Genomic DNA, 23,531 nt, shown 5'->3' on the forward strand with positions numbered 1-23,531 from the left:
CATGAGAACCGAGCAAACCATAAAACGTTTATTTTTAAATAATAAAGGAAGGAGATAGAGGCAAGGAAACATTCACGAAATCAAGTCTCTAAAGTGCTCTCAAACATAAATTTAAAAAAACTGAGAAGCCTGATCTGACCTTAAAACACTGTTTATAGATATTCAATAGCTGTTCAGAGATGGTTCCCTGCTGTATCAGAAAGGAAGGGAGAGAGGGCTTCCTTGGAGGAAACATTCCAAGACTCACAGACCCAATCAAATGATACTCAGAGGGACACAGAAGCATTGTCTAACAAGAAAATGGAAATGTCTAAAGCCAGGTTCAAGGTAAGAATATGATATTTCATTCATATGGGGGCTGCCCAAGGTCTTCACTATTTATGAAGATATATGATTCTCTGTAGATTGAATACTTCTGTATTTTTGGATTCAGTGTAAGGACAGCATACTTAGCCTATGAATCTACACAGTCTACTGAACCAAACCTCAGGATGTCTGGCAGTGAGAATGCGTTTGGGGCTTGAAATCCTCCCTCAAGTTCTACCTACAGAAGAGAATGCAAGTTTTAGATCTAATTAATTGATTCACGTGCCTTCAAGGAATGATTTCCATTCTAGAATGCAGTGGAATGTTCCAAGAGTCACCATGTGTCTTCTTAAAGCAAGTGACATTGCATTTTATCCTGACACAGGAAGAAGAAAATCCAGCTGAGAGCATTTGTCTTGGACAACGTTTGTCTTCTGAAAAATGCTGGTGAGGAATGCGCACATTTCCAGCCTTTGCGTGTTAGGGGTAGAGGCCTGCAGTCTCATAAGGCCCCCTCCTTCCCAGGTTGGAGCCCCTCTAGCCCCTCAGAGTCTGGACGTCCTTGGGCCCCGACCCCCTGCTGCACTCTCTCAGTCTCCTGGCGTGTGGAGCTGGAGAGATCAATGACCACGTCTTCCACACTGCTCACAGGACTGCCTTCCTCCAAGCCCCTCTGGGGTCCCAGCTGATGGGGGCTAGAACCTTCCTTGAGGTGGTCAGAGCCCCAGAGTCCTGCCAGCTTTTCTTCACTTTCTGCTTTATTTATCGTCCCTGCAGATTTTTTATGCATCCCTAGCAAAAAAAAAAAAAGAAGAAGAAGAAGAAAATAAATAAATAAGTAAATAAATAAATAAATAAAATATTTATCTTTAAATATGTGCGTAGTCTCAGTCGTGTCCGACTCTTTATGACCCCATAGACTGTAGCCTGCCAGGCTCCTCTGTCTATGGGATTCTCCAGGCAAGAACACTTGAGTGGGTTGCCATTTCCTTCTGCAGTCTTTAAATACAGCAATTAAGTAAAATTTCTTCCTTGTCATTGCTCTCTAAATCCCACTAGGATTTCCGTTGCTGGTGCCTGTCTGGGGCCTACCGGAGAGTCTTGTAGGTAACTCTCAACATTAGGGTTTGTACACTGGGCACAGTGTACAATTATTTGGATGACAACGGTTTTTAAATTTTTATTTTAAAGTTTTTTGGCAAGATTTTAAAATCAAGAGATTTACATCAAAAGCCAGATGTCCAGCTTCTCTCAAAAAGTCAGGAGTCTAGCAACCCGAGGCCTACTTTCTTGTAAGGCCGCAGACCTGTAGACTCAGTAAGCTCACCCCACCTGCTCATGTAAACTCAGAGGGGTGGGCCGGGTGACCTGCCCAGAATTCCCTCTCAGCTCTCCAGTCCTTGAGGGCAAAGATGACTTGATATCTCCAGTCCCAGCATAGTTTCAGATGGGTAGGAGTTCAAAAAAGTTTCGCTGAACAAAAACCCTCCTCCTCCTCAGCCTAAAATTGGCCCCCTGCGAGCATCCCCCTAATCCTAACTTTCTGCCTTGTGTTTTTCTCCACCCAATTTGCCTGGATGCTGTCTATAACTCATTTCTCCAAGCCTGTGGTTCTTTGGTAATAGCCAACAGACCAGTAAGGATGCCAGCTTCTTAGAACTTCCAGCCTCAAAGCTTGAACTCCAACAGAGCAGACCGTTCTAGCACAAAAACTGGGGGACAGAACAGCTAAGTCGCAGGTTGTTATCAGCTGAACCGGGACAGAGAACCAGACCTCCACTCCAGGGTGCATGCGGTTAACGGCCTGTAGGTTCACTGCCTGCCCCATCTTGCTTTCTATTGCCATGAGCTCTGAACTGTGTGGTGGACAGCACTCAACACTGGAAATACATATTTCACGTAATGAATGTGTATCATTCCATTCAGAGAACCAGGGGCTGACTGGACCTGTCCACACACTGCCTACACAGTTCCAGTGAAAAATAAGGCAACCGATCAGAGTCCAGGCCTTGTCATTAATTTAAAAATCAGAGTAAATTTACACTGCTTGGCTTGGCAGTGGCCCTCCAGGCATAGGGACCCCAGACGTTGCCCGAGCGGCGCGGCCACAAGGCCCTCTTCCTTACCCAGGAGCCAGGGTGCGCAGGAGCCCAGCAGGCCGCCCTCCCCAGAGCTCAGGACGGAGTCAGGCAGCGGAATGCAGTGGCGCACCATCGCCCCGTAGAGCCCGTACTCGGCCATCACACTGCTGCCGCCCCAGCGCTTCTCTCGCTTCCGCCACTTGGCCCGCCGGTTTTGAAACCAGACCTAGATTGAGGTAGGAGGGGAGCAGAGAGACTTATAGGAGGAGACCCCCACCCCAGCACAGAGGGGTGCAAGGACCAGCTACCCTCTCTGGGAGCACCTGGCCTGTCTCACAGCTCACAGGACTGGTAGTGCTAGGTGATTCGGATCAATTTCCACCGAAGTTTCCATGGAGTCAAGCATGACAAGACAAAGTCAGAGTATCCCACACTGTGCAAAGAAGCCAGTTTTCACTCTGATGGGAAAGTTCACCAAGCAATGGTCTCTTCTAACCTCAGTTGTTGGATTGCTTTATCTTAACAAAAGATTAGTGTCAAATATTGTTTAAAAAGAGTGAGTGACTCTGACATAAATCATAGCAAGATCTTCTATGACCCACCTCCCAGAGTAATAGAAATAAAAACAAAAATAAACAATAGGGATCTAATTAAATGTAAAAGATTTTGCACAATGAAGGATACTATAAGCAAGGTAAAAAGGCAGCCTTCAGAATGGGAGAAGATAATAGCAAATAAAACAACTGACAAAGAACTAATCTCCAAAATATACAAGCAGCTCATGCAGCTCAAAACTAGAAAAACAAACAACCCAATCAAAAAGTGGGCCAAAGAACTAAACAGACATTTCTCCAAAGAAGACATACAGATGGCTAATAAACACATGAAAACAATATCACTCATTATCAGAGAAAAGCAAATCAAAATGAGGCACTATCTCATGCCAGTCAGAATGGCCACCATCAAAAAGTCTACAGACAATAAATGCTGGAGAGGGTGTGGAGAAAAGGGAACCCTCCTACCCTGTTGGTGGGAATGCAAACTAGTACAGCCACTATGGAGAACAGTGTGGAGATTCCTTAAAAGACTGCAAATAGAACTGCCATATGACCCAGCAATCCCACTGCTGGGCATACACACTGAGGAAACCAGAACTGAAAGAGACATGTGTACCCCAATGTTCATTGCAGCACTGTTTATAATAGTCAGGACATGGAAGCAACCTAGATGTCCGTCAGCAGACAAATGGATAAGGAAGTTGTGGTACATTACACAATGGAATATTACTCAGCTAAGAAAAGAATGCATTTGAGTCAGTTCTAATGAGGTGGATGAAACTGGAGCCTATTATACAGAGTAAGGTAAGTCAGAAAGAAAAACACCAATACAGTATATTAACATGTATATATGGAATTTAGAAAGATGGTAATGACAGTCCTATATGCAAGGCAGCAAAAGAGACACAGATGTAAAGAACAGACTACTGGACTATAGGGAGAAGGCGAGGGTGGGATGATATGAGAGAATAACACTGAAACATGTACATTATCATATGTAAAGTAAATAACCAGTGTAAGTTTGATGCATGAAGCAGGGCACCCAAAGCCAGTGCTCTGGGACAACCCAGAGGGATGGGGTGGAGAGGGTGGTGGGAGGGGGCTTCAGAATGGGGGACACATGTACACCCATGGCTGATTCATGTCAATGTATAGCAAAAACCACCATAGTATTGCAAAGTAATTATCCTCCAATTAAAATAAATAAATATTTTTTTTAATTAAAGTAAAACTTTAAAAAAGGAGTGAATGGCATGTCTTCTGACTTGGAAAGGATGTGCTGTCAGACATAAGATGGCTTAACGTGAAGACAAAGACCAGTCTTCTGTGTGCGTGTGAGTGTGTATTTCAGGGTCAAGTGTGTATATGGCATGGGGCTGGAATGCAGAAAGTCCTCATCAGCTACTTACACTGGTCTGCCATGGATGGATAGTCATTTTTTTCATTGATATCTTTACATAACTTCTAGATGTGGCACAAATTGTATAATTTTTAAGAATGATTTAATAAAAGGTAAAAAGGCTGGATGGCTACAGGAGTCATCCTCTCTAAATGAACACAAAGGAAGACTCTGGCATCTAAGTGACCCTCAGTTTGTGGATGGAGGGGGCTGTTTCAAGGTGGCTGTGGGCTGACTCACTGCATGTGAGAACAGCATGGTCTCTGGGTGTCTTTGGGAGGAGAGGGGGCCCCTGCACCTGTATTCGGTCTTCTGGGAGTTCAGTCTTCACAGCCAGCATTTCCCGGGCATACACATCAGGGTAGTGAGCCTCACTGAAGGCCTTTTCCAGCTCTTCCAGTTGGTGGGCAGTGAAAACAGTCCTGCAAAGAGGCACATGGGCACATGACCAGAGGAGGTGGCCAGGCTTCCCAGCCTCAGAGGACCCCAGGCCTGCTCCCCACCTCTGCCCACCTCATCTGGGGCGCCCAGATGAGGCACCCAGATGAGGCGCCCAGATGAGAGCTGGGCACCCCATCTCCAAATGAGTAGCCTCTGGGAAGTCCACAGTTTGGTTCAAGCAAAACAGAGCTCTTTAGGTCTTTTTTTTCTCCTCAATAAACTCCACCAACTCATTTTAAGAAGAACTACTTTAAGGGCCCACAAAATTGTGTCTTCAAAATGCTCCAGGGTCTAATAGTGCTGTGCTCAAAATGCTCTGGCAATCTTGTGGTTAAGACTCTGCTTCCAATGCAGGGGGTTCCATTCCTGGTTGAGGAACCAAGATCCCACATGGTGTGGCAAAAAACTTTTTTAAAATAATAATCATCATCATTAGTAAAATGCTACAAAGGCTGACCTGCAGACCCCAGGAATGGCAGAATTACATGCCCAGATGGCTACTGTGCCCTTTCCCATGCCGCCCCAAGGCAAGACCAGACCTTCTCAGGCACAAGGTCTCGAGGAAGGCGGGGTGGGGAACGCCATGTGGGATCTTAGTACCTGTGCCTCCTCTTCTTCCTCTTGCTGGGGGTCGGCGACGCCTTCCGGTCACTCCTGTCTTCAGAAGGGCTGTCCTCATCTGTTAGCACAAGGAGAAGAAGAGGACTTTAGAGGTGAGCACATTTTTCATTTTGCCCTCTGGATTTTAATTTGAGGACTGAAGCTATGAACTTGTCTGGGATGTGAATATTTAACAAGACAAGATCACAGTTTTCACATCTGATGACATATTCCAAGTGCTGCACTTAACTGATTGCCCATGCATATCAACATTATTCTTCATAAATTAAAAAAAAAAACCTCCATGACAGCTGCTATTATTATCCTCCTTTTACAGAGGAAACCAAGGCACAGAGAGATTAACTTGTCCCAAGATCGCAAAGGTTGTCAACAGTGAAGTTGGAATTCAAACCCCAAATGTGTGTGAAGCCTAAGCTACTTGAACACTAATTGCATTTCCTGTTCCCTTCAGCTTCCAAATTCATACACTTCCTTCTGCTTCCATCTCACGTTCTTCATCTTAGCCATTATGCCACCACTTCTCAACGGGAAGACTGAGGTTTGTGACAGCCCTGCTGTACCAATTTCAAATCTCTGAAAGTGGGACCTGGGAAACTCATTCTTGGCCCGGGTACCCAGATGATTCACAGATGCACATCAAAAATTTTAAGAACCCACTCCACTATGCTTTATCTTTTGAAATCCATTATGTCGAAAGATTTAAGCTGAAAGAAAGTTTAGAAGACCGAACTATGGTCAGCTTTGTTGTTAAAAAGCATATATGTTTCAAAATACTAAGTGTAAATTAATAAAAGCAAAAGTAGTAAAATAATATCAGTTTTACTCCTACATCAGTGAGTTCACCAGAAGATTGGATTATGATATTATACTATCTGTGCTGTCCAATCTGATACCATTAGATACATAAGGTTATGGAGCCCTGAAATGTGACCAGTCTAAATTGAGACCAGCTGTGAGCATGAAATATCCAATAGACTGAAAACAATAGACCCCCTCAGAGTAAAATATTAATAACTCTTATATTGATAACACATACAATGACAATATTTTGTAGGTATTGGATTAAATGAGACATAGTATTTAAATCTGTTTCACCTATTTATTTTCCTTTTTATTGTGGCTCTAAGAAACTTTCATTACACTCCCAGTCACATGACGATTCCACAAGACACTATTGGTCTTGGTCTTGAGAAATACCCTCACAGGCTAGGATGTGGTTGTATTTTCCCTTAGCTTTGTGGGTCCTCACAGGGAAAAAAAATCCACAGTATGAAATCGGTTCCTGCATTTTTAGTGAGACAACTAATGGAGGGGGTGGTTATTTGCTAGATACTGGTGGTAATGAAACCCCCCGCCAATGCAGGAGACACAAGAGATGCAGGTTCCATGCCTGGGTCGGGAAGATCCCCTGAGGAGGGCATGGCAATTCACTCCAATATTCCTGCCTGGAGAATCCCATGGACAGAGGAGCCTGGCGGGCTACCGTCCATCAGGTCTCAAAAAGCCGGACAGGACCGAAGCAACTTGGCACCTAGTAGACACTCATGAAATAAAGTCCTCTCAGAGTGGGTGTCTGCCGACCGCGCCTGCTTCCTTTAATCAGTAGTGGAGACCAGCGCAGTTTCTGCATTCAGCCGCCTGGATGCTCAGCTCTGCGGTCTACTATCACATAGCTGTTCTCCCTCGAACTCTTCTGAAATTCTCCGTTCTCTTCCCCCATGCCCCAAACCTTTCGACTTCTCCGCCCTGTCTTTGTCGATTTCCACCGCTCCCTGCTTTACTCTACAGTCCGTGCTGACTTCTCTGAGGATCTGGGCACAGCTGCTGTAAGAGGGAGAGCCCGCTTCTCCAGTGAGGGGAGTAGGGGAGAAGCGGGGTGCCCAGACTCGCTCTTCAGCACCCGGAGGAGGACAGATCCAGGCCTCCGCCCGGCGCTCAAGGGCCTGTCAATCCGTCAATCGGTTTGTCTAATCCCGCCTGGAGCCGGCGGGTACCGGGTTCCGTGCCGCTGATAAACAAGGTAGGCCAGGTTTCCCGACCCCTGCGGCACCCAGAGGCCGAGCCCCGCGTGGCGGAAAGTGTCCCCCGGAGGCTGGGTCGCCGAGACCCCAGGGCGGGTCCTGATCGGGTGGTGGTGTCCGCGGGGTGGCGGCGACCAAGCCCAGAGGAGAGGCCGGGACGGGGGCGGGGGCAGGGGCGCAGAGGGTGCTGGTGCGAGAATGCGCCTCCCGGCGCGGCTACGCTCTAGGGTCCCCACTTCTATAGATCTGGGGGACTGGGGTGGGGCCCGACGGGGCGCCAGAGTGTCACTCTGCCCACCCGAGTCGAGGGAAGAGACAGTAGGGTCGCGGACTGGCCTCCTTACCCGACGTCGACACGCTCTCGCTGCGTTTCTGGCGGGCGGCCGAGGGCAGTGGGCGGCCGGGGAAGCGCGGAGCGGGGGGCTCAGGCCCCTCGGGCGGCAGGAAGGGCACGTCGGCGAGGAGCAGGCAGGGTGCCCGGGCAGCCGCAGGGGGCTGCGCGCCGAAACCGCAGAGGAGACCGAGGCCCAACGGAAGGGCTCCGCGTGCTGGGCAGGAGCCTCCGAGCCCTGGGCCCACGCGGGGCGCGGCTGCCGGGCCTTCGCACCCGGATCCCGGGCCGGGGCCCGCAGGTGCGGGCAGCTCGGCCTCCAGGCCCAGCAGGTCGGTGATGGCGAAGCCCCGGGGGCGCGAGCCGGTGGACGGGCCTCCGGGCACCAGCGCCCTGCTTCTGGCACGCCCGTCGGAAAGCGCGTCTCTGCCGGTCATGGCTTCTCCAGCGGCGAAGCTGGGCCCTCTGGTCCGTCACTTTCGCGGAGGGGGCGCAGCTCTGAGAGCGCTTTATACAATCGGGCTCCCGGAGGGCTCCAATCAGCGCGGCGCGGACGCGTCACGCCCGGGACCCCGCGACATGGGGACGCCACCTGCCCCCCTCCCTTTGGTCGCCGCCCTCCCAGCTGCGGTCCCCTCCATCAGCACCCTCTCCTCTCTCCTCTCCAGTCGTCCCCGCTACCAACCCCACGCCGGTTCTCGGCGCGAGTCGTCCCCTCCCTAAACCTCTAAACGCCGAAAGTTCCAGATTCCTTCGGAGTCTTCTCTCCCCTTCCGGGTGGATTCCCCGCTGGAGGCCTGGCGCGGACCCGCCCTCCCCGCATCCAGTCGTCCATTAAGACCAAGACCCCGTTCCCAGCCGCACTCTCCCCATTACCACCAATATGAACCCCGCCAGCCCTCCAATGCCACCGCCTGAGCCAAGGCCTTCCCTGAAAATCCCCAAGGGGAAAGGAGTGGAAAACATTTATTTAATCCGTGCCTACTCCACCTCCAGCCAAACCCACCCCAGCGCTCTAGCGGCCGGACTGTCCCAGGTCGCAAAATTCACGGGAGCTGGAGAAGAAGTAGAGACAGGCCTGAGCGGACTAACCCGGCCAGGGCAAGGAAGCCACGTTTAGCAAATTGCATTACAGGAGGTCCAGTGAAATCGAAATTTCAGATGAACAGTGAGTTTTAAAATTATAAGTGTGTACCAGTATATTATCTGGCGAGCCCTAAATGGGGAAGGTAAGTTGGAAAATAGGGCGTGTCTACTGGGACCCACCCCACACAGAAGCTAGCAAATTAATGTCAGATTTTATAATTTTTCGAAGAAAGCCTGATTTTCACGTGAAACGCCCGTATTAAGTTGTCTCGAAACGCAGCACGTGGGTAAACCTCTCCTGGTTCCCACTCGGAAAATCCGAGCCTACCAAACCCGAATCGCTCGGAGTCCATCCTTCTCAAACCCGGGATCCGGGAAGCCGAACCTCTCAGTACAGCCCTTCAGAGGGCAAGCGGCGAGTAGGCGCTCAGTGAGGGGTGAGGCAGCTCTCCCAGCGCAGCGTGGGCGCCGGGTGGGTCTCTGCGCGCACCCCGCGGTGTAGCCCGAGCCGAGCCCGAGCTCGAGCCGAGCCGAGCCGGAGCCGGGACTAGCCGGAGCCGAGAAGGATCCCGAGCTGGAGCTGAATCCGGCAAAGTCTGCGCCCCCAAGTGGGTCTTCTGCAAACCCCAGGATTAAGCGAGGGGCTTCCGATAAAGATAATTACAAGAGGCTGCGCATTAACTTTTCATTATTAAAAGAAGACCCAAATCTCCCCCTCGCAAGCTGTTCCTGAGATTAGCAAAGCCATAACTTTCCTTTAGGATAATTGTCTTTTGAGTCGCTCGGGGCTGTGGACGGCTCGTTTTGAGCTCTGCCAGGAATTTCTCCCCAAATTTATCTCTGGGTTTAGGGGAAAGTGTTGGGGGTACAAGATCCAGCCACGATGTTCTGGCTCTCGGCCCGGCAGAGCAGGAGTTCCTAAATCAGGATTTGGGGCTGCAGTTAAGGAAGTCTGCTAAAGATGCACACAGCTACAGACATCCCGGCCGGAAGGCGGGACAACCGACCTTGAGGTGGCCGGTCCTGGGGCCTTCGCAGGGGCTGGTCTCAGAGGCGGACGTGTGTGCGCCCTGTCTGCAGCTTGGAGGGCCAACGGCGCCCGCTGGCCTGGGCCGGGGTCTCGAAGTTTCTGTCCCCAAGTCCCTACCAGAGCAGGTCTCGAATAGATGGCCAGGGACTCCCGGGGTACCAAAAGGCCGGCCGAAAGGAGGCCAATTTCGACCGCCACTGAGTACCAACAGCAAACTGGTTTCCAACCCCTTAGGAAGGATATTACAAAACCCATTTTGCAGATGAGAGAAACTGAGGTGTATTAACCCGCTCACACCGGACACGCAGAGAGAAATCGAGAAAGCAAAGCGAAGCAGAGGAAAGACCTGGGGTGGGAGTTATAAGGAGATCTTGCAGTTCCTGGCCGTAAGAGTCACTGCTGCCGGCTCCGGCCCCATCTACAGGAAGGGGCTCGCGGGAGAGACCAGGATGGAGGGAGAGCTGAGCCCTGAGCGCCTCCCTTTCCGCCGCATGGTGGCTGCGAGGGCGGACAGTCTCACTGCCCTCTCTCGTGTGAGGATCGTCGCCACCCCGCCACGCTAATCTGCGCCCCTACTCCCACCGCAGGCGTTGCGTGGGAGCGTGGGTCTGCTAGGGCCGCAGCCCCTGGGGATCGCGTCTAGCGCTCCGCCCCAAGTCGGCGCAGTGAGGGAAGCGCGCCCAGTGTTTCAGGAGACGTGGAGGGAGCGAGCCGGCCCTGAGCCCACCCACATTGCACTGTCCCCCGGCTCCCTGGCGGGTGCCTCGAGTTCAAATAATGTTTGGCGACAGCACTGGGAAACGATGGAAGGGGAGCGCCTCCCAGCCCCCTCCCAACATAGACGAATCTGCGGACAGAGCGGAGCCCGCTCCATCGTCCCCGCCTGGGTCACCCCCCAAGTCGGTTTTTGAAACCCTAAATCCGTTAAGGGGTCCGGGTCTGCCTTCATCAACCAGGATTATCTAGGATTTAACTAATCAGTAAAGGTTTCTCCGCTCATTATTTTCCAGGGAAGGTTTCCAGCCGCTGTCTGTGGCCAACCACCAAAGTGCGCTCTACGTCCCTCTCTCCGCCTGCCTGGAGGCTTCTGGGCTCTTGCCCACACCAGGCCGAGAGGCTGGCCCGGATGTAAGTGGCTCAGGGAAACCAGTCTCAGGCTTTGGGGAGCCGCCCCCTTACAGGCTGCTAGTATAAAGCCCAGCTGCGCTAAGAGAGGGACTCGCACTGTGGGAATAGAGAGCATCTCTGTATCTACACCAAGATGTCCTAGGGCTCTGCTCCTCTAAATTTCCCTCCTGCCTCTGTCTCCTCCTTCTTCTTGGCGGGTGTTTTTTTTGTTTTGTTTTGTTTTTTGGTCGCCTTTAATGGCCGTTGTAGTCGAGGCTGTTTAGCCCTCTTCACATCTGTGCCCTGACCATTCTGCCGGCAGCCTGCAGTTCCTCTAGTGCCCAGGCCCCACATCTTTGCCTGTGGGTTTCTCTGGTCTTCAGAGTCTGCTGGCCAGAAATACCAAGGGGTATTGCCTTGGACATGCCCTGAGAAGTCCAGGACCAACGACAGCAGGAGTCAGAGTATAAACACCACCCCAGGTGTTCGGTGGGATAACTCAGGCCTCCCAGAAGCCCCCAGCTGAGTCTGCGCCAGTTATCACTAATTGTGCATGGTCAGTCGCTTCAGTCGTATCCGATTCTTTGCGACCACGTGGACTATAGTCCGCTTGGCTTTGTCCCTGGAATTCTCCAGGCGAGACTGTTGGAATGGGTCGTCATGTCCTCCTCCAGGGGATCTTTCCCATCCAGACATGAAACGGGAGTCTGCCTGCATTTCCTGCATTGCAGGCAGATTCTTTACCCACTGAGCTACCTGGGAACCCCTTATCACTAACTATCACATCCTAAATTGCTTTCTTCCTAAGTGCTGTGGTTGCCCCTTTCCAGAGCTCTTGAACCTCCCCCACCCCACACCATCCAGTCCCCCGCCCCACAGCGCACGCCAGTGCAGGCTCTTGCCCCTAGTCAGGAGAACCACCCTCTGCTGACGAAATCCTCTAATCCGAGCCACACCACCCACAGGCACACCCACGTACACAGCGGTTGATTGACTGAAATGATAATGGTACAAGGCTGCCCCCTTGCTCTCAGAGGAACGACTCTGCAGAGCTATCTCTGCTTCAAACCCCTCTCCACTCACAGGTCAAGCCAAGGCTTAACTGGACCCAAGTGTTCATCCATGTCCACCCTTTCCCTCCTCTCTGGCCCCCTCACTACTGACTTCTACCTCCCTCCATTAAGCTCATGCATCCAGGCCAGGTTTGTAGCTCCACTTCTAGAGACCCGCTCCATCTCACCGTCACACTCCCCTACTGGTGTTGTCTGAAGTCTCCTCCCAGATAAACGCTTGTCCAGGGGCTCAGAGCCCACTCTGGGTTTTGTACAGTAGCAGCAGTGAGTGCCCAGTGGCTACTCTGAGCTCCCTGGCTTGAGAAAACTGGTTGAGAAAACTAGGGCAGAGCTGTAATGAGGCTGGCAGGGAGTAGAGAGGTCCGGACGCAAACCTGTCACACTGGAAGCAGGTAAGTCACGATGGGGGACATGACAATGTCAGGGGTTCCCTACATTTGTCTGAGCTTTAGCATTGGACTTGTCTTTAATGTCCTGTGAAGCCCTCAATCTTGCATTGCTCCAGGTGCTGTCAGTGCCTGGTGCCATGGGCTCGAGGCAGATTTCTTTTTTTCCTCATCTGTTAATTCACTTATAATGTGCCTTATTATTTAACATAGATCACGACTTTGTGTATCATCAAATATGCATTTAGGACATCATTTTCAAAGGCTCTTGTCCCTTCCAGACACACACTTTCAATCCATCCTTCATGGCTGCCTTTGATTTCTTTTCGAAGAGAGGTATGAAGTAAACATCTTTTTTCTCCCCTGGTTTCTGAAACTCCCTCACCTGCCAATCATTATGTGAACCCATGTGACCTCAGAGAGGGCTGGGGTTGTGTGGACTGAAGGACTAGGGGGAAGCCTGGGAAGACTTCTGAGAGCAAAGCATCACACAGCCCCAAGGCCACCATGTGATTTCGTCAACCACTAACCTCCCACCTCCCCTTCCTGGAGGGCCCAGGGACTAGGCAATGGAGGGCCACACACCTTCCAGGGGAGTCACTGCCCCAGGGATCAAGCTGACAGAGCCAGGCAGGTTTCTGCAGGAGGCTCTGGTGCCCATGCTCCAGCTCTTCTCTTTAAGTCCTGAGATTAACAGGAAAACCCTAGGTAGGGAACCTGGTAACTCTTTGGCCCCCTAGAACTGTATTTTCCTTCTCTCTGCCCTGACTCCTCCCATGTCTGTCCTCTTTCCTCTTCATCCCCACCTTCTTAGCTCCTCCCTAACTTCAGCCCCTCGAAACAGTTCATGGCCACACTCCTCAAGTCCCATCTGCTCCCCCAGGAATCCCAGGTCAGTAGAACTCAGGAGACAACACAGCACCCAACATCCAGAAACATCTGTGTGGCCTCTGCAGGGGGATAGGGTCCAGCAGATGGAAATAGGTGTGTCCCTTGGACATGGGGCAGGGGAGGCATGACATCAGCCATGTCAGCCAAAAGGTTACGGGGAGAGGTCACTAAGGGCAGGTGGGAGCTGTGGGTGACTTTCCGGTGTCAAGCATTCGGTCATCTGCTGGCAGCTGAGAAACCTGTCCAATAGTAAACAGTGTGTTGTTAGCCCGTTGTCAGTGACTGAAAACACAATTAACCATCCTGACTCACATGTAGTCACTCTTGGCCAGGGTGAGAAGGATTCTCCCAGGGAGGTGGGGCTGCAAGTTCCCCATTGGACACAGCATCTCCCACCAGAAGGAGGTCCTCCTTCCTCCACTGCACTCGCTCCGCCTGCTCCCTTAAAGGCACTCCCCACAACTGTAATCACTCCTTTGCCTGCTGGTTTGCCGCACTTTACCTGGCCCCTTTATGAGATCCCCTAGCTGGCACTGTCTGCTGGTTTCCCATCAACCTACCCCTGTGCTTGACGATGTTCATAGGCCCTAGGAGTGCAGCAGCCAGGCCTGGGGGCCTGGGGAGGTAAGCCCCCAGCAGCCATGGGTGTTTGGGAGTTGGTGGGCAAATACCCCAGCATCCTTGTCCCCTGGGGCTGAAGTGGGCTCCGCACAGTGGCCCCAAGGGCCTGATCAGGAGAGGACCCACAAACCCTACCCAGTATCAGAGCCTTCTCTGTGTCCTGCCCCTCATCAGGGCTGTCTCCTTTTACCTTCCAGACGAACTAGTTCACCCGGTCCCTGTCTCCAGGTCTGCTTTGCGGGGGAGGGGACCCACTCCTGGACAGTCCGTTCACTTTGGTTCAGTTGCTCAGTCGTGTCCTGACTCTTTGCGACCCCATGAATCGCAGCACACCAGGCCTCTCTGTCCATCACCAGCTCCGGGAATTTACTCAGACTCATGTCCATTGAGTCAGTGATGCCATCCAACCATCTCATCCTCTCTCTTCCCCTTCTCCTCCTGCCTTCAGTCTTTCCCAGCATCAGGATCTTTTCCAATGAGTCAGTTCTTTGCATCAGGTGGCCAAAGTGTTGGAGTTTCAGCTGGTAAACTCCACAAAACCAGGGCCTTCCTGGCGCCTGTGGGCCGGATACTCAGCGCACCGCCCAGATTTGCAGAGGAAAGGAATCCGCTGAGAGTGGATGAGAGCTTGGGCCCCCCTCTTCAGCCTGCCACCCCTCCCCACCCCCACCCCCACCCCCCCCCCCCGCCCTCCCGCCAAGCATCCTAAGTACTCCTCCCCTCCCATCCTCTCCCCTGCCCCTCCCCCAACCCCTCCCCCACTGCCAGGGCCGAGTCTGAGGAAGATGGACTGAGTACCCCTAAGGCTGGAGGGGCCGGAAGGACCCCCCCCTCCCACTTCAAAACCACAGTCCAGCCGGGCCACCGGCCCTCCGCTCACAGGGCTGGGCTGTGCGCTTGATGCCTGCCTTCTGCCTCTGTACAAGGGTGTGTGGTTCAGGGCTTCCAGCGGAGGTTTGGAGATGGGTGCGCGGGCCGCCTCCCCGGGACTGTGTTTGGTTCGCGCGGGGTCTCCACCAGCGGAGGCCGAGGCCGCGCTGTGGGGAGCGGGTCCGAGTGCAGAACCGCACTCACTGCCCAGACGTGCGATCTTTACTAAGAGCGGAGGAGGGAGTGGGAAGGGAGAAGGCAAGACTGAAAGTCCAAACTGTCCTCCCTCGGGGCACCGGCATTAGCTGAACCGCTTCCTCAGCCCGACGGAGATGCGTCTGTTCAGAGGAAAGATCTCTGGGACACAGCATTCCTCAAGCGCGGTGATGGGCCAGCCTTTCAATTGCCCAACCGACAGAGCCCTCCCAGCGCTCTCTGCTCCTGGTCCTCTGGCCCTCGATCAGAGGGACACTCCTTGCCTCCCGGCTGCCCACTGTGAGTTCTCGGCCCCAGGTCCCCTGCATTTCCTTTGTTGGGAGAAATTATCAGATTTTATCCTTTTTAGTATTACTACTCCTCCATCACTTCATGGCAAATAGATGGGGAAACAGTGGAAACAGTGACAGACTATTTTGCGGGGCTCCAAAATCACTGCAGATAGTGACTGCAGCCACGAAATTAAAAGCCGCTTACTCCTTGGAAGAAAAGCTATGACAAACCTAGACAGCATATTAAAAAGCAGAGACATTACTTTGCCAATAAAGGTCCATCAGGTCAAAGCTATGGTTTTTTCAGTAGTCATGTATGGATGTGAGAGCTGGACTATAAAGAAAGCTGAGTGCCAAAGAATTGATGCTTTTGAACTGTGGTTTTGGAGAGTCTCTTGGACTGTAAGGAGATCCAACCAGTCCATCCTAAAGGAAATCAACCCTGAATATTCATTGGAAGGACTGATGCTGAAGCTAAAACTCCAATACTTTGGCCACCTGATGCGAAGAACTGACTCATTTGAAAAGACCCTGATGCTGGGAAAGATTGAAGGAGGGAGGAAAAGGGGATGACAGAGGATGAGATGGTTGGATGGCATCACTGACTCAGCGGAGTTTGAGTAAACTCTGGGAGTTTGTGATAGACAGGGAGGCCAGGCGAGCTGCAGTCCGTGGAGCCGCAGAGTCGGACACGACTGAGCAACTGAACTACGACTGTGACTCCACCATTATGTTAGTAGGGAGATGCTGGGAATGAGTTAGGAAGAGTATTCCCTCTGCTTCTATCTTCTGAAAGAGATGGAAGAAAATTAGTGTCCATTCCTCTTTAAATGTTCACAGAGAACCCATTTGGGCCTGCTCCTTCTTTTGGGGGGGAAGGATATGGATTGCCCACTCAATTATTTGACAGGTACAGGCCAATTCATGTTGTTTATTTCTTCTCACAGAGGTTTTGGCAGGTTGCGCCTTTCAAAAAATTGATCCATTTCATCTGTGTTATCAAGCTTGTGGGCATAGAGTTGCCACAGTATTTTTATTCAAGGGTATCTGCTTCTAAGGGAGAAACTGATTCTAGTTGTCTCATATTAGGGAAGTAAAAATCCTACCAACACAGAGAAAGAGAAAGAAAGATAACTGATTCACTGGGGGACAAGCTAATAGAATACAAGTGTGTAGTTAGCTTGCAAGAGACTACAAAGTCAGAATAAAATCCCACACAATTTATACAGCATAGAGACTCAAAGTCCATGGGGGAATCAAGACAGCTATTTGTTTAGCTAACTGACCTCTTCTGAAAAGGATAGTAAAGCTTCCTTATCTCCAGAAAAACAAATGGTTGCACCTTAAAATATGCTGCTACATCAACTCCGAATTTCAAGTGGGACCCAACAGAAGTGTCTGCATTTTAAAATTGAGTTTTTCTAGTCCGTGGAGAGACTTATCTACTTTCCAAAGGTTTGAAAAATGACCCAAGCCACTGTGTCTCCCAGATAGACACTTTAAGAAGGAGAGATTAAGAAAACTGCCTCTTCCCCCTTTATTCACTTTTATTTACTCTTGCACTGCCTCATACAGACCCAAGTCTTTTCCTTCTATTAAACAAAATCCCCTGAATGTTGTATTCTGGCTTGGGTTCCAGAATAGAAAAAGAGCACTATGGGGAAGTCTGAATAGAGAGTGAGGTTAATTAATAGTGATGTGCCAGTGTTAATTTCTTCATCTTGATAAACATACCATGGTTGTGTAAGATGTTAACACTTGGTCCTGAAGTATATATGATTTTGTGTGTACCCTTTAACACCAAGCTTTGTTTCCTACAGCCTTTCTTTTTTCCTGTTTACAAGCCGCACTGGTTTGCAAAGCTGGAGGTTCTGGGGGCCAATCTTCCCAGTGCAGGACCTCAGGGCTGGGGATTCTGATGTGGGGTTTAGATCCCTCCCTCCTGGGGGAGTACCTCGGCAACTGTGATTATCCTTCTGTTTGTTAGTCGCCTACTTGGAAAATGAGTCTTGACTGTACTGTGTCTGCCTCTTCTACCCATCTCGTTGTGATTCTGTCGTTTCGTCTTTAGTTGTAGAAGATCTTTCCTTCTAGTGTGCAACTTGTTCTCTTTGATTCTTGCTCTGTAGATACTTGTCATTTGGGAGATGGGGTTTTCCATTCCCTCCTGTAAAACATATTGTCTTTTCAACAAATGATACTGGAATAATAATTGGACATTTGTAAGCAAAAAAAAAAAAAAGTCGAGATACAGACCTTACACCTGACCCCAAAATTATCTCAAGATGGACCATAGACTTAAATGTAAAGCACAAAACTATAAAATTTCTTGGAAATGATCTGGGAGAAAACCTGGGTGACTTTGTGTTTGGCAATGAGTTTTTAGAAACAACACTAACAAAAACACTCTCAATGAGAGAGAAAAATAAGTTGAAGTTTATGAAAATTAAGAATGTCTGTTCTACGAAAGACACTGTTAAGAGAATGAGAAGACAAGATGCAGACTAACAGAAAATGTTTGCAAAAGATGAATCTTTTTTTTTTTCTTTTTTGGAGGGGGCACTCAGATTGAAGGCATATCTTTGAAGGACTTGTACCCAAACTATAAAAAGAACACTTTATACTCAACAAAAAGGAAACAAGTGACCCAATTTAGAAACAGGCAAAACATCTGCACAGACCCCTCACCAAAGAAGAGAGATGGGTGACAAATGATCCTATGAAAATGATAGTTAACATCATATGTTGTTAGGGAACTGCAGGTTAATATAACAATGAGATGCCCCTACACACTTAGACTGAATCCCAGATGCTGACAACAGCAGTTGTGGCCCAGTTGTGGGTGAACAGCAGGAATCCTTGTTCACCCATTAGGGATGCAACCTGGCGCAGTCACTTTGAAGGACAGCTTGGTGGTTTCTGATACAGCTAAACATAGTCTTAAAGCACAATCCAGCAATCATACTCTTTGGTATTTCCCCAACTGAGTTGATAATTTACATCCTCACAGAAACCTATGTATGAATATGATAGCCACTTTTTTTCTTAATAGCCCAAAACTGGAAGCAACCAAGATGGCTCTTCAACTAGTGAATATATAAGCAAAGACTCACACGTCCACACGACAGAACACTATCCAGTGTTTACACGAAATGAGCTGTCAGCCCACAAGAGGACATGAAGAAAACTCAGATGCTTGTCAGCGAAAGCAGCCAGTCTGAAAAGGCAACGTACTGTCCAAGAGTGACATGATCCCTACTCTATGACATTCTGGGAAAGGCAAAACTCTGGAGACATAAGAACTTCAGTGGTTTCCAGAGGGTGGGGGAAAGGATGGTGAGGCACAGCACAGAGGATTTTCCAGGTGGTAAACCAATTCTGCTATAATGGTGTATGGGTGACATTATACATTTGCCAAATCTATAAAGTATGCAACACAGAGAGCAAACTCTAATGTAAACTCTGTGCATGCGTGCTAAGATGCTTCAGTCATGTCTGACTCTGTGCGACCCCGTGGACTGTAGCCAGCCAGGCCTCTCTGTCCATGGGATTTCCCAGGCAAGAAGACTGGAGTGGGTTGCCATTTCCTACCCAGGGGATCTTCCCAACCCAGGGATCAAACTGTATCTCTTTAAAAAGTCTCCTGCACTGGCTGACAGGTTCTTTACTACTAGTGCCACCTGAGAAGCCAAATGGAAACTATGGACTTTACTTAATAATGTACCACCATTGGCTCATCAATTGTAATAAATGCAAATTGTTAGTAATAGGTGGTACCTAGGGGCAGGGGAGAGGGGTGTACATGGGAATTCTCTGTACTTTCTCCTCAATTTTTAAAAATAAAGAGAGAAGGAAAATCTAATTACTGAAGCTGGCAAGGCCCACAGAGCTGGCTTCCAGCTCTCCTCACACCCCTGGTTCTTACCCTCATTTTTGGTCCTTGGAAATTCCCCCAAATGTTGAGAGAGAAGTTATGACTCTACGAAGATGTGTGCTGTATTTTCTTTCTAGGAGATGTTTTCCATTTAATCAGTTCACAAGTTGTGGCTGGAAATGGAACTCAAACGTTCTCCTTCAGGTAAAATTTTCAAGACTCTCTGGTTACAAGTGTCAGAACCAACCTGAATCAATTTATGCACAAGGCAAGTTTACTGGCTTGTGGAATGTGACACCAAGTCTGATACCTAGGGTGGGGTAAAGGAAGGGGTGCAGCTGAACACACAGGAACCCCTACAGGCTCTCTTCCTCCAGTCCCTGCCCCTGGGCACAGCTGGCCCTTCCTTACTCAGACCATGCCAGGCCACCGCCAGCCTTGTGGACCAGCTGAAGCTTTGAGGGGATCAATGGGAAACCTACCTACATAAGGAACCCACCAAGCTAAAGACAAAAAGCTTTTCCTCCTGTCTATTATGAGAACAAAAGTCTGTTACAGGTACAAAACTGTAAAACCAAGGTAAAGCTGGAAAATGTACATTTTAGAAACATTCCTGGCAGTTCCGGATAAAAACTAACACAGTCCATCAATTTCCATTTTATATGTGACCTTAAAGTGCTTAAAAATAAAAGACATGACAGATGGATGGGGAGGCAGATACACACATACATAAACACACATAGGAATTGACTCTATAGTTACTTTTATGACGGATTTAGCACAGCCCCTCCGGTGTGAGTGGGAGGAATTAATCCCACTCACATGAAGCCGGTTTTCTCAAATACAGGGAACTGATTCTTCAACGATGCTTTCAGAAGCTGTTTCTGCTGGGGCCGAGAGCTGTAATCCTAGCTTAGGCACCACTGGCCACAGTCGCCTCTAAGTGCCTCCACAGCAGCCCCACCAGTGACAGAGCCTGATATTTGTACCCCAGTTTAAATATGTTTTGATTTACACAGAGTTGGCCAAATTGGTTCATTTGGGTTTTTCCATGACATCTTATGAAAAACCTGAACAGACTTTTTGGCCAAGCCTATATTTTATATTTCATAGATTTTCAGCACCTAACAACCTTTTGGTAAAAGTCAGTGAAACTATTTCCCCTACAAGCCTAGATGAACGTCTTGTTTTTGTTTTTATTGATTTCTTTATTTTTGGCTGCGCTGAGTTCTCCATTGCTGCCGTGGGCTTTCTCTTCTCTCTGGTTGTGGGGCACAGGCTTCTCATTGCAGCGGCTTCTCTTTGGTGGCCCACGGACTCCAGGGCGCGTGGGCTTCAGTAGTTGGGGCTCATAGGCCCAGCTGCCCTGCCGCATATGGAGTCTTCCCAGACCAGGGATCAAAACCGTGTCCCCTGCACTGGCAGGCGGATTCTTGACCACTGGACTGCCAGGGAAGTCCTAGATGAGTGGTTTTAAAATATATAAACTAGGAACTTATTTCTAACATATGTCTTCTTTTTCCATGTGGATAGAATGTTGATCAGTGAGAAGTAAAGGTGATCATGCCCCCCCCCCACTTTGCCCCGACATCAAAATGTGCAGAAGACACACATGCTCCCTCTACAAGCTTTCTCACGACAGGAAGGTCGGAGGTGAAGGGCGGGCACCCTCCCTCCTGCACGGTGTTCCCAAGATGGCTTGTGTGTGTGTTGAATGCTCTGGTTCTCAGCTGGATGCCAGGTGCCTGCCCAGGTAACTTCTGGGCTAGTGTGGCCATTCCCCCCTGCCGTGAATGTCAACGGCCATGAGCTCACAGGGACTCCTTCCCTGGAGAACCACCCGGGGGGGCAGAACCACCTGCCCTGAAGTGGCTGGGTCCCAGCCTCCCCTGGGACTGGCCACTGGCTGACCAAAGAGTCCTCCAGGGTGGCCCCTTCTCTCAGAAGGGCTCTCAGTGGTACCACCCAGCCCCTCCTTTGCCTCATCCCACCTCCTCAGCCCTTCCTCCTGGGCCCCCTCCCTCAGCAAAGCCCTGCCTCCGGCTCTGCTTCCGGGAAACCCTCCTGAGCCACGGGACTCCTAACAATGAACCTCCGAGGCTTCTGAGGGTCCGTGACCAGACTCATGGATTATATGCTAAAAAGGATGGCTCTTTTTAAAAAAATTTTTATTGGAGTATAGTTAGTTGCTTTTCAATGTTGTATTAGTTTCTACTGTATAGCAAAGTGAATCAGCCATACCCCTCTTTTTAAAAATTTCCTTCCCATCTAGGTCACCAGAGAGCATCAAGTAAAAGGATAGATCTTACTGGTCTTCAATTTTACCTCCATAAAGTTACCTTAAAAAAAGACGAACCATGGGAAAGAGTTGCTGTGGCAAGGAGAAAATATATCTGTTTACAACACGTTAACCAAGAAAAAACTTCAGAAAAGCAAAGAGAAGCATGACCTGCTTCCTGTATTTGAAACTTTTTCCTGCCTCTGGGTGGAGAGTATCTCACGGGAAGGGAGGGAGACTGAGCTTGGGGGTAGGTTTTTCCCACAGGGTCCCCAGTGCTGACCAAAGGCAAGCATGGGACAAAAATCTCCCTTTGGGGAGGAAAAGAGGAAGCAGGAGACAGGGAAGGGAAGACAGAGGCAGGAAGGGAAAGTGTGGACCCAGGGTCATCCAGAGGCCTCTGGGACTCATCACACCGTCAAGACTGTGGTCTCTATCTTGTCTTCCCTTCAGAAGAGCGCCACTCAAAGCTCTAAAGGCCAGTGTGTGATTATCTGGGGTCTGGTTTGGTTTCTCTCTTGTTTGTTCTAATTTTCACTTAACAGCTGTGTGTTAATAGAAAGTCCCCCCTCGCTGAAGGATTTGCCGGGATTTCTGTAATAAAATAGAGGGATTTTCAACAAACGCTAGAAGAACCTTCTGCAAACGTGAAATTTTTCAAGTGATTATGAGGCTCAGAGCATATTGTCACAGGGGCTGCAGACAGTCCTCCCCAGTGAGCACAGTGACAGATGTCCCCATTAATGTACAACGGCCAAACGTCGTGCAGAGGCCCCTCCCCTGGTCCACAACCTGCCCCCGTCTTCCCGAGGCCAGTGTCACCGCTTGTCAAGAAACCCACCTTTCCCTGCAGGGTTCCGGCCTTCCCCAGAGGTGAGCCCACATGCTCTTCCTTGCCCCATCCTGGGCCCAGTCCCGGGACACCATGCTGAGCACAGAGGACACCTGGGGACAAAACAGCACCGTTGCAGCCAATTGAAAATAGAAGTTGGTGTAGACACATCCTCAGACAAGCGTGGCTACAGGCCAGAAGAGGAATAGTGGACAAAGCTCATGAAGATGGTGGCTGGTCCTCTCCTGGGAAGTTATCCTAAGAAGTAATTTAACAGAAGACAAGATGCTCAGCATCACTGACATGTGAGGGAAGTGCAAGTCAAAACCACCACGAGCTATCACCTCCTACCTGTTAGGGTGGCTCTTAGCACAAAAGACAACAAATGTTGGTGAGGATGTGGACCAAGAAGCTTCCAGGATTGGGGACAAGTCCCAGGGTGGGCAGGATGAAGCCTGCCGCTGAAAGTGGAGAAGTCTGCAGGAGGGACCAAGTGACTTCCGGGAGCCAGCCCCTTGCACCATGGGCCACTCCTCCCTGCCCTCCAGAAGCTGGGGCTTTTTTCTGGAGAAGTTGACTCAGAAAGTCTCCAGAGGTACAGACATGGAGCACAGTGGCAAGCAGGGCTGAGGCACCAGACAGGAAGCAGCGACAGTAAGAAAAATCCCTGAAGTGCCTCCTCCCACCACCTCTAGGCCACCCCAGGGCACCAGCTTGATGTCTGATTACCTGCAGGGAAACCTACCACCACACTCACACACAGAATTCCATCTCATTTTAGTTACTCATTCTCAGTAGGAAAGGGTGGCTAAAGAAAGTCCTTAATGTTGGAGACAAAAACCAAAACAAATCATCAAAAACTAGGGATACACAGTGGACATAGGAAGTACAGGATGGACAGCCGTAAAGAACTATAGATAATCTGTTCAATGTTATGCGGCAGCCTGGATGGAAGGGAGTTTGGGAGAGAAAGGATACATGTATGTGTGTGACCAAGTCCCTTCACGGTTCACCTGAAACTATCACAACATTGTTTGTTAATCAGCTTCACTCCAATACAAAATAATAAGTTTTTAATAAACATAAAATAACCAAAAAAAGAACTATAGTTAATATTCTTAAAGAGATGAGAGATGTTGTGTCTATGAAACCAGAACAGACGGGCTTTTTAAAAAGGAACAGTTAGAAAGTAAAAAATGATTTCCAGAAATTAAAAACAAGCAGTTAAGAAGAATTCA

At 49.7% G+C, this 23,531-nt stretch overlaps 1 protein-coding gene and 1 long non-coding RNA gene across 2 annotated transcripts; both read right to left on the reverse strand.

The window, feature by feature from the left end:
- Positions 1-8,194, reverse strand: VSX1 (visual system homeobox 1). Its single transcript, XM_069546525.1, has 5 exons — positions 7,771-8,194; positions 5,385-5,463; positions 4,642-4,765; positions 2,433-2,613; positions 1-1,098 (listed from the first exon to the last, which is right to left on the reverse strand). Exons 1-5 carry the CDS (start codon positions 8,192-8,194, stop codon positions 809-811), a joined length of 1,098 nt encoding a protein of 365 aa, XP_069402626.1. The 3' UTR covers positions 1-808.
- Positions 8,195-16,220: 8,026 nt separating this feature from the next.
- Positions 16,221-22,515, reverse strand: LOC138416981 (uncharacterized). Its single transcript, XR_011247927.1, has 2 exons — positions 22,303-22,515; positions 16,221-17,476 (listed from the first exon to the last, which is right to left on the reverse strand). It is a non-coding gene; the product is annotated as an uncharacterized lncRNA (long non-coding RNA).
- Between the last annotated feature and the right edge of the window lie 1,016 nt (positions 22,516-23,531).

The sequence above is a fragment of the Ovis canadensis genome, chromosome 13, assembly GCF_042477335.2.
Source record: "Ovis canadensis isolate MfBH-ARS-UI-01 breed Bighorn chromosome 13, ARS-UI_OviCan_v2, whole genome shotgun sequence".
NCBI classification, from domain to species: Eukaryota; Metazoa; Chordata; class Mammalia; order Artiodactyla; family Bovidae; genus Ovis; species Ovis canadensis.

What these genes read in the sequence shown, in the direction of transcription:
- VSX1 (XM_069546525.1), bottom strand. Translation starts at nt 8,194, where the DNA reads ATGACCGGCAGAGACGCGCTTTCCGACGGGCGTGCCAGAAGCAGGGCG. An exon ending in CGAGAGCGTGTCGACGTCGG is followed by an intron (nt 5,464 to 7,770) that starts GTAAGGAGGCCA and finishes TTGTGCTAACAG; the next exon opens with ATGAGGACAGCCCTTCTGAA. An exon ending in TCCCAGAAGACCGAATACAG is followed by an intron (nt 2,614 to 4,641) that starts GTGCAGGGGCCC and finishes ACCTCAATCTAG; the next exon opens with GTCTGGTTTCAAAACCGGCG.